The sequence below is a fragment of the Neolamprologus brichardi genome, chromosome 15 (assembly GCF_056152115.1).
Source record: "Neolamprologus brichardi isolate AB-2024 chromosome 15, ASM5615211v1, whole genome shotgun sequence".
Taxonomy (NCBI): Eukaryota; Metazoa; Chordata; class Actinopteri; order Cichliformes; family Cichlidae; genus Neolamprologus; species Neolamprologus brichardi.
Window position 1 is genome coordinate 26,076,608 of NC_142118.1, and position 14,272 is coordinate 26,090,879.

Below are 14,272 nucleotides of genomic sequence, written 5' to 3' on the forward strand. Positions count from 1 at the left end.
TCTGATAGGTTGTGACATCTGATGACATTCGTCAGTTCTTCGAGCAGCAGAGTCGTAAAAGACGCAGAGTTGATGCCGGAGAGTTCTACTGCACCTGATCCCCTCTGACCTCACCTCCATCTGCTGATCTTTCATCCCTGATTAAATGGAACCTGTTGTGTGTTTCCCGTTTTAACTTTTCTATAAAATCTGTCTAACATGTCGAACAACCTCTTTGTTTCTCAGTATTGTTTCCTTTTTAAACAATCTAATAAAACAATCTGAACATGGCAACATTTGGAGTTACTTCATGATCAGTCAACTGATTAGTCAATCAATTCTGCCAACTAATCCTCTTATGAATCAGCTGATAGAATGATGGAAAACTGAAAAACAGCTCAGAGACAATAAATACTTAAGAAACAAAGTTTTCAGTTAAAGAAAAAAAAGCTAGATGTGTGAATGTGAAAGAGTAAAGAACCAGAAAATATGAAAAAACATCAAACTACAGAGGCCAGATCAATAAAAAAACTATTCAGGTGGGTTTTTAAGCGATCAATAATATTCAGATGTTATTTTTAAAACTTAGTTTATTTTAATGATCTGATTGATGTTATCTAAGATGAGGCTAACCCAGCTGGCGCTGCCATCTCATTGGATGGCCACTTAAACATCCACAAATATTTTGAAAAATGTAGTGTTTTTCTTTATTTTAAAAAGACAAAACTGTGAAAGTAAGCACAATTTTTTCCCCTCACTCTTACTTAACTGAAGCCTTTCATTGAACTACTAAATAAACAAATTGGTACTCTCTGGCCAGGCATGTGGCAGCACTTCTGCTATCATTCTGTTCATATTTAACAAAAATGCTGCCATAAGGGTACACATTAGTTTTTGACTGCTAGTGAAAATGGTTTTCATTACAAATATCTCTAACTGAAAACCACATGCAGGATAATTGGGTTTATCAGCACTATTAACAGTGTAAGAATCACATACCACTAGAGCTTTGGACTCATCCCATTTGAGCCAACAGGTTACATTTTCTCTGATATATTTGTTGTCAGGTGCAGTTGCAGCTACAGTTACTGTTGCTATGATGAGAGGAGCTTTGTAGCCTAGAGAGAATCCAATGGCCATCATAGATGCTTTAGACAACCCCCCCACCAAAGACATTAGTTGTACGGTAGAGCAGCAACAAAGCTGAGGCAAACATCCAGAAAAACAGAGCTAGGTAGAAAAAATGGATAAAAAAAAAAAAAGGTAGCTGCAGTGCATGCTGGGTTTTTTTTTAAACTTTTGCATCTGAAATGGCCACTCCAATTATAAACCAAATGTTTGCAATCAGGAGGGACACAGCAATGTTGACTATGGCAACATGACGCACATAAGAGGTTTCAGTCGTTGTTATTTTTCTCCATATGAGTCCTTCAATGATGAGACATATGACCAAGGAAATCATGGACAGGCCAACTCCAATGTAGGTTATAATGTCCAAACAGAGTTTCTTTGGAATGTTTGGTGACATGAGGATGGAGAATGAGGTCAGGTGGTTGCAGTTGCAGGTAACAGTTCTGTTAGAGAATTGTGGATCATTATGGTTGTCATTGTGCAAGATGATTAGATCTTTAGCATGAATGTTCACCTCTGTTTTCTACACAGACGCACACTCACGTTTCACTGATCACATCACATGCTCACTGTTGCAGACACATGACACATGTTCACATGTGTTTTACCTGTCGCATGATTAATGAGATGTTTGTGTAAACACTGAGTTAATAAAAGAACTGCAAGAGGGGGCCAGAGTTGGAGTTGTCTGAGGTTTGGGTGCAGAGCTCACAGCTCTGAGATTCTGACTGGGCTCCCCTTGCGCAACTTAAAACCAATCGATCTCTGTTCGTCTGGCTTTGTTCGCGGGACTAAGTCTCTGAGTCAGCGAGGCCTGCAAGCACAGACCTAACCTTTATTTGGTCCTTCGGAGCCGGACCCCAACAAATGGCCTTTCATTGAGGAGGGGGTAGGACATACCGAAGTCTGTGGACAGCCAGGACACTAGGATGCCCGAAGAAAGCCCTGGAACGTGAATTTGTGGCCAGGCCAGTGAGATAGCGTCTGAACTGCCCTTGGTTGGATGGCGATTGACGGGATCCCGAGACCCTCCCCGTGAACGAGAAGCAGCACAACAGTAAGTAAACGGAGCGCCTCTATAACCGTGCGAATGATCGTAGGATCCGAGATAGAAACGCGTCACCGTGACTGCGTGTGTTTAAACAGGAGTGCTTGTCGCGCAAGTGCATGCGATAGTGGTGTGTGGATCGATATTGAAATATCGATTCTTCCGATCCCAGTAATTTATGTTCTAGAATCGATTCTCATATTAAAATATCAATATTTTAGTACTTTGGGGTAAAATTGTAGTTTTTCATTAACAGGAACACAATGGAAAGAAACTATATCATTCGGATCATCTAAATTGGAAGAAACTACTTCCTCTTACGCCTTTCATAGTCATATGCGAAATACGGCTGTATAAATGTGTCGCAGCCCCTGGCCAGTGTTGCCAACTCCTCAGCAAGAAAAATCACTTTTGGCTATGCTAAAAGTCGCTAAACGACGTCATTGCCTAATTTGCATAATTGGTCATGCTAATGTCATTGTAACCCACGTTGTAGGAGAGAAAAAAAGAAGAAACAAAGTGAGTAAAAAAACGTCCTAAATGCATTTAGAATTTATTTAGAACTACATATTAAATTTCTTTTAGCGATTATTGTTTTTTTTTTATGTCACAATTCCAACCTTACTCCTTTATCTGCGCTTGTACCGGCAAAAGTGACTCGAAATAGGCACTCTGGTGGAGTTACTTTGTGTGTGTGTGTGTGTGTGTGTGTGTGTGTTTAAGTAGTTTTAAACCTTGTGATCCACAAAACAACATAACAGTAAAAGAAGAACTGATTGCATTACAGTCAATGCGGGACCAGAGGCTTCAGTCATACGCGATTCATTTGCAGTTTGGACGCATAGGTGGGAACATCTCCTGCCCTGATAGCAGCTGGGGGGGACTATCCTCTGCCCGTGAGCGCTTTGGCACGGGCGAAGTACCCACAGCAGCACCCGCTGCTTGTTGAGAAAAGCGATATGCACTTTCATGTCAAAAAGTTGTAATAAATCCAATAACACCAGAAAAAGTCACCAGATTTGTCGCTAGTCACTTTTTAGAAGAATAATTGCTAAGGGGTTCTGAAAACTCGCTAAATATAGTGACAAAGTCACTAAGTTGGCAACACTGCACCTGGCATGCGCGCTCACAACAATGGCTGAGCCTAAACCGAGTCATGTGTGGATGTATTTTACCTCCACAAACAGCCAAGACGCGGTTTGCGATACATGTGGCAAGACAGTGGCAACACCACTAACCCTCGTCAAACACCTCAGAGTAAATCATATCACAGAATAAGATAAGCTTATGTCGAGGTGAACTGAAGAGGAGAGGGACAGGTGCTGCTAGGGCGAGACAGACGTCTCTCGCAGAGTCCTTTAGTGCTGCAGGCAGGCAACATGCTCAAATAGCGCACAACTCCAGGTTTTTTATTTCTATATGATTATTCTGCATCATTAAGCAATAAGAACAAGTAGTCGGATGTCCTGTAATCATTATGAAACTATATTATTATTACAATTACATAATGCAATTCTATATTGTATTATGTAATACAATGAAACATTACGTTTATATACAGAGTATCGGTATGGATCAGTATCATCGATACCACCCTGGATTTTACTTGGTATCGGATCGGAAAGAAAATCAGTGGTATCGCACATCACTAGATGTAGCTTTTCTGTTTGTTTTTAGAGTTTTTCTGAACACTGAAAGGTCTAACCTTTAGGTGAATTGTTCTCTGGACATCCAATCACTATTGTTGACATACAGTCACCTGATGTCCAGCCACATCTTATCATCCTCCCTTCTTGTGAATTTTTCACATACACGATTTAAAACAAAGTTTTAAACTTCAAACCTTAAAATCACTTCATTACATTTTCTTCTTGTGGCATTGGGTGTGGTCTGCGACTCCGCTGCAGAGGAGGGGTGGTGCCAGCAGGCTGGCAGACAAACTGGGAGTGACTGTGCAATCATACACTCTCTATTTCAGTAGCCGGCTGGGACCAGAGGACAGACCTGAAGACATGGTGAATGCAACATCACAGAATCCCAAGAGTGATTGCTAATGTAAATAAATGAATGCTGTCCCTGCAACACTGTCTGTGTGTGCCTTGGGTCTTTTACAAACTTCTTTTCTATGTCATTCTTTAACATGACATATTGTTATTTTCATCAAATATGAACATTCAGTCACATATGAATACACTCCCACTTAGTTTATGCTTTAATTAAATTTATAATTAGCTTATTCGCACATGAATATCCATTTCTTCAAATCTCTTTAATTCATAAAATATTTATTTTTTCATTTTTCCTTTTCAGAACTTTGACTGTTTTTGTCAATTAAAATGTGCTTGATACAATTTCTTATACTAAATCACACATTTTTAAAGCCAGACATTCTTTTAGTGCCTCCTTCGTGTCATAGTCACTCTCCACTCCCATTCTTCACAAATGCATGCATGCAAACATTCTCTCCACAGAGATTTTCAGTAAGAGGGCTGTCTCATAGTCATTATTTTATTGTCCTATATGTTATATTGGTTACCAGGCTGGCAGCCTGTCATGGGATTCCTTTTGCCCTATGACAGCTGAGATAGGCTCCAGCCATCTCAACACTCATGCAGAAGCTGCATTAACAGCAGAGGGAGGACTTTATTTCAAGCTGTGTTGGGTCCCATGCTACTAGTGATGGGATTTCCGGCTCTTTTTAGAGAACCGGCTCTTTCGGCTCGACTGACTAAAAAGAGCCGGCTCTTTCGACTCCGAACCGGCTCTTCAGGTTGTTTTGCTGCTTTAAGTAATTTATTATTAACAATAATATAAAATTATGCACAAAATGATTACTAATGTAAAAAAAAGTGGTTTTATTTATATATGTTTATATATAAATATATGCGGTGGCCCCTAGAGACAAAGCACGTACAAACTCCAAAAAGCACGTACAAATTCCAAAGCACTTACAAACTCCAAAGCATGTGCAAACTCCAAAACACATTTCTAGCGTTAACTGAACTTCCAAAACAGAGCTACCTAGATCACTTAAATTACACAATTGAAAGCATATGTCTATTGTTTGTGTATTTATACTGTTAAATTCTCCCAATTCTTTCGATCTTTGGGCTGAAGGAAGGACAATACTCGGTGTATAAATGCTCAATCAACAATCCTTTATTCCATACAATTCAACACTTTAAGAACCCAAACCATCCGGATGGGGAGACATGCATGAAGAGGGTCACAGCAAATCTCAAACTGGTGGAGGGTTACTCAAACTCTTATAGCCTCTAGTGGCCTCCACCTAGTCGTAAAAGCCTAAACATTCACATTCTTTCTAACTCCTAGCGAGCCTGACTTATGGCCTTGGCTCCCTATTTTGTCTGCCTTCAACAACGGTGGGGGTGAAGCTCCCGTGGAATGTGCTCTCTGTCTCCTCTACTATCAGAAAAAGCAAGGTCCTGACTCTCCGAAAACAGTATTCCTTATAACTCAGCAGTATAATGGATCATAAAACAATATCATTCATTCACAATAAATCAGCAGTCTAATGTAATACAAATCAATTTAACAAATATAATAGTTATCACCTTCTTCTAATTCAGGAGAATACTGCAAACTAAAACTACATAATAATTTCACAATCTTTAATTAGGGGTATAACATGGCATAAGACAGTGGTTCCCAAACTTTTTTTGCTGGGCCCCCCTTGTTTTACAAGAAAAATGTTCGCGCCCCCCTCGCGTGCACGCGCGCACGCACGCACGAACACATCCTCCAACCACACACACCCATATTTTGCTCCATTGCGGTTTATTTCACACCTCAAACATTTAGTAAACAATTAAGCAAATACAAGTAATCTGCAATAAATTACAGGTAGTAAGAAAATAAACTACTAACTCTTTTACGCTACGTCTGCACCTACACGGGTATTTTTGAACACGCAGTTGTTTCGTCCACGTAAACGGCGTTTCAAGATTTTTTTAAAACTCCTTTTTTGCGTTTATGTGTGGACGAGGAATATAGAGTTCTTCACGCAACGTCAAAGGTATGTGCCTTTTTTCACGTCACGCTGTGGCCACGTTATTGTTTACATGAGATGAATTGCAGAATGGCAGATAGAGACAAAATACTGTTAATCTGACTATCTGCAGGTTTTACACACAGTTACTGTCCCTCCATTTACAAAGGCAGAGGCGTCACGCTGTGATTATTTTACATGTAGTTGCTTTTTTTCCTGTGTAATAATATTCAACATTGCTATCAATACATTTTTCAAAAAATCCGTCTGCAAAATGGGTTCAAAAACATAAACAACTGTTGGATGCTGTTTGTCCGTGATTTGAACCGGGGGAACAAATCATGGCAGGATCAGCCTGATATTATTTGTATCCCACTGTAACTTTACTGTATAAAGAGCAAACATCTCCAAAATGTCAGGAGTAGTTAGTCATTACAACAAGTGTTTGTGAACTAAAAATCAAGAATGTGGGATCCTGTTTGTCCGTGATTTAAACAGCCCAGCGCTGCTCCCAACGAAGGGAAAACCAGTTCTGCAGGGAGACCTACCTCGGCACTTGTGCAGGTGAAACCAAAGGGAAGATTTGCTTCACCATATTTTCTAGTCTTTGGCTTAGAATGAAGTTGGTTGAAACATATTCAGCGATGCTTCATCTCCTGCTTTGCGTTTGTGTGGGCGCCCGTGCTAACAGTGTCCAAGCGTTGTTTTGGGTTTTTTTTCCCTTTTCATGCCGCGCCCCCCCTGCAATGGCTCTGCGCCCCCCCTAGGGGGCGGGCCCCACACTTTGGGAACGTCTGGCATAAGATAATATTATAATCCCACAATTCCCCCTTTTGATCTCTTTCTTAAAGAGATCACTTACATCTTGCAATCCAATATTATGAGGTCCATCTCCCCTTGCCCTTGAGGCCCTCTGTCCCCCTTTAACGGGTGGACCATATGTGGGATGACCTCTGTGTTTGGGCAGTTCAAATGCAAGGAAAACAATGATTACAACAACATCAGTAGTAGTAGACACTCCCATCGCTCTCCAGTTCTCCCACAGCTTTATTTTGGTGCTCCAGTTTCCCACCCCCATCTTGGTGCCACCTTGTACCCTCAAATGTACTCAGACTAGAACCTCTGTCTAAGGAGCTTTTAACCTTTATTTTATTGCTGCAGCTACCAGTATCTTCCAGTCGGGTGATTCTCTGCTTCTTTCTTCGACCTCAGGGGTTAGACCACCCTTCAGTCGTTGCACAGATCAGGGGATTATTCTGCCCCGATTTTCAAACAACGATCTGTGTATTCTGGGGTCACAGCCGTGTCCCCCTTTTTACCAAGAGCCTCTCGAACCTCGTTGGTCTGGTGTTTCTGGATTTTCGCCAACCCCTTCATGGTTATTACTGTGTCTATGGGATCCATCCTTTTGAGGTGACTAGCCGGAGCCCAAATGCCATGACACTTGACCCCAGTTGCTGTCTTGGCAGTCTCTGCTGCAAGAATCCTCATATCTCCATGACCTCGTCTGGTGTTTGTTCCTTTCTCTGTAAGAGACAGAAAAGAAACACCTCTCTCCCTAGCCTTGATAATCTAAAGTTATTGTCCATTAGTCTTCCAGTGATGCAAATTTGGTTTTGAATATCATGTTCAGGACTCTCTGACCCAAGGACTTATTCTAATCATAATCTATGTGTGTGTAAGCGTGTTTGCATCCTCTGCACTCAAAGTCAATACCTAAAATATATCAGTCCGGACATCACGCCGAACGAAGCTTATGACCTTCAAAAGACTGAGTGCCAACTCATTATGAGCATATTCGCAATGTGTATGAAAATGATTATAACCACTTAGTTTAGTAAAAGAAATCAAAAACAAATTAACCATTTTTATTTCTGACATTTGCCCCCCTTTTTACAAAAATCATGTGTTTCTTTCAGCCTTCCGTCCTACAATTTCCTCTCCAGTGCAATACTCAGCTTCTCATGAACACACATGAACACACACAGGCATTTTATCTTCTAAACGCTATTCAGTTTATTTCAATCATTAATGCTTAAACATGAAAATCATGATTTATACTTCTCACTGGTTCTCTAAAAAAAAGTCTGGGAACTTTTGGGTCATTATAAGCTTAAGTTTTACCATACCTAAATTATTAAACACACAAGTAAAGTCATAAAATGTTCATAAAACCGTTGTTTGATGTTAAAACTCAACTTCCCCCTTTTTGACACACTCCCATGTGTCAATTCACCTGGAGCTAGAAATTAAAAGAAAAGGTTAGTGATATCATATCTCAGAAAGTATCAGACTTTCTCCTTGTGGCGGGGCGTGGCCTGCGGTGCCGTGCAGAGGAGGCGGACGCACCTGCGTGGCAGCTGCAATCACGCCCCGCCGAATTAAATATTGTACTGGGTCCTATGGTTGGCGTTGTTGTTGTGGTTGTTATGTTGAGCTGGCAGGGGGAGAGCTGCAGCTCTGGGTGTGGATGTACAGCAACCGTGAAAGTGTTAATAAAGTATGCTGCAAAGCATGAATGTGCACCAGGGTCTGCCGTGGTCGTTTACACTCCTATCCAGTGTCGTTGCTCCAGCCTTGTCATCCTGTGTTAGGGAATGAAATCAATTTAATTATCATGTTAGATCTGTTAAACTCCTGGCTCTGCCCAGAGCCTGCATCTGCAGAACTACCTAGAAACAAAAGCTGTATTAATATGAACTTCACATATAAAAACGCCGTTTTTTTTATTTCCCCTGTTTTTCCCTCACTGACCACAGCAGGGGAATTTATGTCTTGATTCAGCTATGAATCCAGCTCACCTGATTCATCACTGAGCCCAACCATCACTGGCATCTGATAGTGTGGCACTGCATATTCTTCCCTCAATGTCGCTGTTTTCAATCTGTTAATTAGAGTGCTTGAACATGAACTAGACTGCGTCTACAACAGCTGTAAATATGGCCTATTATCAATCAACTACCAATCGATAACATAATGATTTTTATTTTTTATTTTTTACTTTATGCATGCTTTAGTTAACCACTTACCCAGAGGATCTTCAATCCCAGAAAATTCTCTATTTTGAATGTGACAAGTCTACCGTTCCCCTGTTATTCATAGATATTGTTCAAGTTTTGGCTTTTTTCCTCTATAAACCTTAACTGACTTTTTACAGTGGCCTGCTATGGTTAGTAGTAACATATTCCCGTCATGAGTGATATTGAAAGTTTTCTCCACTGTGGTATTTGACATTCCCAACAATATAATGTGATACCCTAATCAAACACAGCCAACAAAACACAATTTCCGTAATGCAAACATCAATAGCTCAAAATTAGCAACCAAAGGGTTCAGTCTGCAGTTCCACACTGTCATGTGAAGCTAGTCTCACACATTCATACCAGATTTTGCTGATAATGGAGTCTGCAAGCTATTCAAGCATCCATCACCAGCAAGATGACGTCATCATTTTAAAAGGAAAACAATTCCTTGTTATTTTGCACTGGATTGACTCGCTGCAATCCTTTTAGACTCAGGACTATCTCCTGTGATCAGTGTCCCATATAAGGGAACTTCTCCAAAGCCCATTATAATCACGGAGAAGCACACTTTGCGACTGTTGTCAGTAAGAAAATTTCATAGCACTTTAAATTTAAATCTTTTAGGCCTGGTTTAAAGAGCTGATTGTTAAATCATAAACTCACAAAATATCACCACCGGTGGATCACACCTCTCAGATGTTCTTCTCTCAGTGCACTGTAACGAAAGCAAAAGCAAACATAACCAACAAAATACTAATAAAATAACACATACTAGGGCCCATTGCAAACATGTCCAAGCATAAAACCATCTCTCTCTCTCTTAGAGAAAGAAAACAATCCAAACCCCACTGATAAAACCAACCTAATGCTATGCAAAACCCAAAAACCAACCAGAAATTCACAGGAAAGTTTTGCTTCCTCCCAGGACAACATTGTGTGGGAATGAGAACCTCAGGTACCGTAACACCTTTGGTTCCTCCTTGAATTAAATCTCAATCACAGAAAATGCAACGCTATGAAATAAAACTTACACCGTTAGTTCATAATTTTTACTCTGTACCACTGCTCCTCATCAGGCTGTGGGAAGCACAGTAAACAATTCAATCGAGGCCTTGAGCAGCCATACACAGACATCACGCACAGACATTGTTTTCATAACCAGACAATTTTAGACCTTGTTCCCTAAATCTACATATATGCCCTCTGTGTGACATAAAACACATTTAACCAATAAGTAATCAATGGCTTTTTATAAAAAATTCTATATTTGGATGTTTGTGTGCATTTTGCGTATCAGCATGTGCATTTGTTAGCAAAGCATTCTTCATTGCATCAGCATGTGTTTGTGTGCATCACTCTTCATTGCACAAGCGTGTGCATGTGTATTTGTGTGTGGATCACTTCTCAGTGAATCAGCATTTCGATTTAGGTGTGTGTGTCATTTCTCACTCAATCAACGAGTGCACATGTGTTCATGTGTGTATTTCACTTCAAGCTGAATCAGCGTGTGTGTAGACGTGTGTGTGTGTGTGTGTGTGTGTGTGTGTGTGGTCATCACTTTCCTGTTCTGGCGGTTTGGGTAAACCACGGCCTGAAGCGTGCCCTGGGGTCCTGCCCTCCTCCTTTTCAGTCCGTTTTCGACCATTGCAGCTGCTGCTCAAAGTTCTGTCCGTCCTGGTTCTGACCCCAATTGGGGCAGTCCTTTCTCCAGTGTCCATGCTCACGGCAGGTGAAACCTGCATCTTCTTCTGTGTTTTGTCCATTCTGAGGTGCCTTTTGACCTCAGTAGCTCCTCCTGTCTCTGGCACGCCCTTTTTGCTGCCCGATCATCTGTGTTGGTCCATCACTGTCCTGCACAGTGTTAATGCAGAGTTATCAAGGTCAGCATTCTTTTGCTCGGCCTCACTTTTCATTCGGGCTTAATGGGCGTCTCGTCACAGCTCTGTCAGCTGAAGCTATCTGGAAATTTCCCCCATGTAGTGAAATGGGCCTTGGGTTTACCGCTCTCCGTCTCCGCTGCATGAGATTGCTTTCCTGCAGCACTGTTGACATTTTCAGGTGGTTGTTGTGGGTCACGTTGAAGATGGTAGAGGGGAGAGCAGGAGTCCAGGTCAGCCTCGGCTTCCAGGGCCAGCAAAGCAGCCTGTAATTACACATAAAGAGAAAAAACAAAAAACAAAACAAAAACAGACGAACAGGAAAATGATGTTGTTTTGGCTGTGTTATTCAGAGAGGGGAGAAACACCAGGCCAGGCCCTGTGTCAGCCTTCTCTCCCCCGTTTCTTTTGTTTTTTCTCACGATATAATCAACTCATAGCCCACCAAGTTGACAGGACAACACTGGTACATGTTTAAATTCTTAAGATCATGTTTAAACTCACAGAAGAGAATTTTCCTTCCTTCAATAATCACTTGTTATTCAGTCAGCAGAAAACCTCTCACAATTTGACTCTTAACCACTAAATTTGTTGTTTCATCACTGGTTGGTCATACCAGTCTCTTTATTTTCTCTTTCTTTGAAGTTAAGTTGTTGTCCTGCAACCCAGAGAGTTTATTTGTTAGTAATGGATACAGTTCATCCTTTAACAACAGGTATATGTTAAATTTCCCTGCCTTAACCTTGCTGAAAAATCTTCACGTGTTCATGAGTGTAAGCTGCTTTTTCATTGCATGTGTGTGGATTTGTAGGCGGGTTAATTCTAACTTTTTCTCCAACAAGGCGTTTCCTTAAAAGGTGCCTTTCTCTCACATTTCTCTGCTTGTGTGTGTTTTTGTTTCACCTTTTGTTGCGATGCTCCGGACGCTTTCCCAACCTCCACAAGTCCGTTGGCCCAAAATCCAACCCAATTTTGTGTACTCTTAAAGGTTTAGTTTCTCCTCTAATTCTCTCCTCGCTGCTGTCGGTTCCACAGCTGCTGATTCTTGCTGGGTGTGGTTCCCATTTCTATAATTTTGCTTCGGCCGCTGTGCTTGTGGTGGGCGGTTGGTCCAGGTCCGTAGCCACCTGTATTAACACACTAAGAGATTTATTTAATATCATTTTCATCACTGTTAAATAGAGAAGCAGGCAACACGCCCCTCCTTTACAGCGCAAACTGCACGCCAGTCTCACAACACATTCCTCTCTATGCTTCTCAATAATTCTCCACTCTCTCTTTATTTCCCCTTTCTCTACGTCAGATTTAAAACCCAACATATTTCACACCACTACTCACCTCTTACTGTTTTTTCTTCTTCTTTTTTTTTTACACCACAGAGTATTGCACCCAATTACGCCCGTCTATCTCTATGTGGCTCCAAATTGCCCTCTTTTCCTCTTTCTTATTTAATTTTACACACTCGTCAGGGGACAGGGACAAAGCAATCTACAATTTCAAGCACTGAAACGAGCAATTCAACCTTTTTGACTAATATAGAACTCAACCTTAGATGTCAAAATATCTTCTTGTTCTAGTCCAGAATAAATGTAAACCTGTGGTTATTCTGTAGTTATGCGGGGGTTCTCACATCCCAAGTCACCACCTCAGCTGACCAGATGCCTGAGACCTGCCTGAGCGTCCACAGACAGGGGGGTTGCCACACCATGAACAAGCTCTTTAGGAGTTCCACTCCCAAGGTTGCTACCCTAGTTACCTCCGGGCCGCGTCCGATCTACCAGTTGGGAAACCACTCCCGGAACTAATCCACGAGGTCCACTAGGCGTCAACCTTTAATCATAAAATATTTTCTTCGCACAAGTGTCCTCCAATTCACACATCAACCGTCACTGTCACCATGTTCATATTTCACACGCTGAAACACACAGAGAGCGCGTCTCACACGCAGAAACACACACAGAAACCTCTGAGCTCTGAAATGCAAGCGCACCACAAGCCAGACTCTATTTCACCTCTATTCCATATGCTGAACTTTGGCCGCATCTTAGAAATTTTCCCCGTTTCTTGCAACAGAAGCCAGTCATACACAAAATTAAATGTGGAATGTAATGTGGGCTGCAACTCTAGTCTCAACGTAGAATGTTTTTAGTTTCTTGCTAGAGCCAGTTCCTATGACACTGGAATTCAGCCTCAACTTATGATGTTAGCATCTCGCGCTGAAAACTAGACACCGACAATTTAATGTGAAAATACGTGTAACTCAGCGAACAGATTAATTTAGAATGTCCAATATGCACATTTGGTATTTATAATACAACAGGCTGTGCTTACCTTTTTATATTTGGACCGGTCCTCTGCTCGAAATTCAATTTGAATGTCTGAAATCAAAACTTTGCTATGTGTTAATGGTGTTGTTTACAAGGAAGAATTGAATGGGAATACACTTGCAATATATATCCATTAGCATTACATTTTACACTTGAACACAATCCTTGAAGTGTAATATCTACTTAATGATAATTCTATTAGCTAAATGTATATTATTATATACTTTCTATCATTAAGTAGGTAATTTATTTTGAATTAACTCAGAAATATAAAGGATTGAAGTAAAAATGGAGAAAAATATATTTTTTAAAATACCAACCTGCAGCAACACCAAAACTTTCACTCACATGTTAAAGTGTCATGAACAGTGTTTGGCAAGTTACTTTGAAAAAGTGATTTATTATAGTTACTGGTTACTTCTTCAAAAAGGTAACTGAGTTAGTAACTGTGTTACAAGATTCTAAAAGTGATTAATTAGTTGAAAAGTAACTATTGTGTTACTTTAGAAAAAAATGTCTAACCCTCTGGGGTCCAGGGCATAATTGGCCATTTTTAACAACTTTTGATGTTTCCTCTACATTTCACCTTTAAAAACTATTTACTTTGCCTTGCTTGGCATTATCTTTTTCAGCACAACCTCATGTGTCTGAATTTACAGTTATGTTTTCATTTTGACATACTGTATTAAGACAATTAATCTAAAATCAGACAAAAAACATAAAAACCAAGTAGAAAAAGTTGTATTTTTTACTGTAACAACCACAAACATGTTTTATGAATCATAACTTTAAATGCAAATATAAATTGTCAATTTTAAAATCATATGCACAAGTTTTGCAAACAACAAAGTTATTTGCATGTATTTACCTTTTACCCC

At 40.5% G+C, this 14,272-nt stretch overlaps 1 protein-coding gene across 2 annotated transcripts in view; it reads left to right on the forward strand.

Moving 5' to 3' along the window:
- ubr7 (ubiquitin protein ligase E3 component n-recognin 7) overlaps window positions 1–273 on the forward strand; it is a 33,067-nt gene extending 32,794 nt beyond the window's left edge. For both annotated transcript variants that reach the window (XM_087852609.1, XM_087852610.1), the window contains exon 12: window positions 9–273. In XM_087852609.1, coding sequence (XP_087708735.1) covers window positions 9–98 — 90 coding nt within the window. In that variant the 3' untranslated portion in view covers window positions 99–273. The remainder of the gene's footprint in view (window positions 1–8) is intronic.
- The last annotated feature ends 13,999 nt before the right edge of the window (window positions 274–14,272 follow it).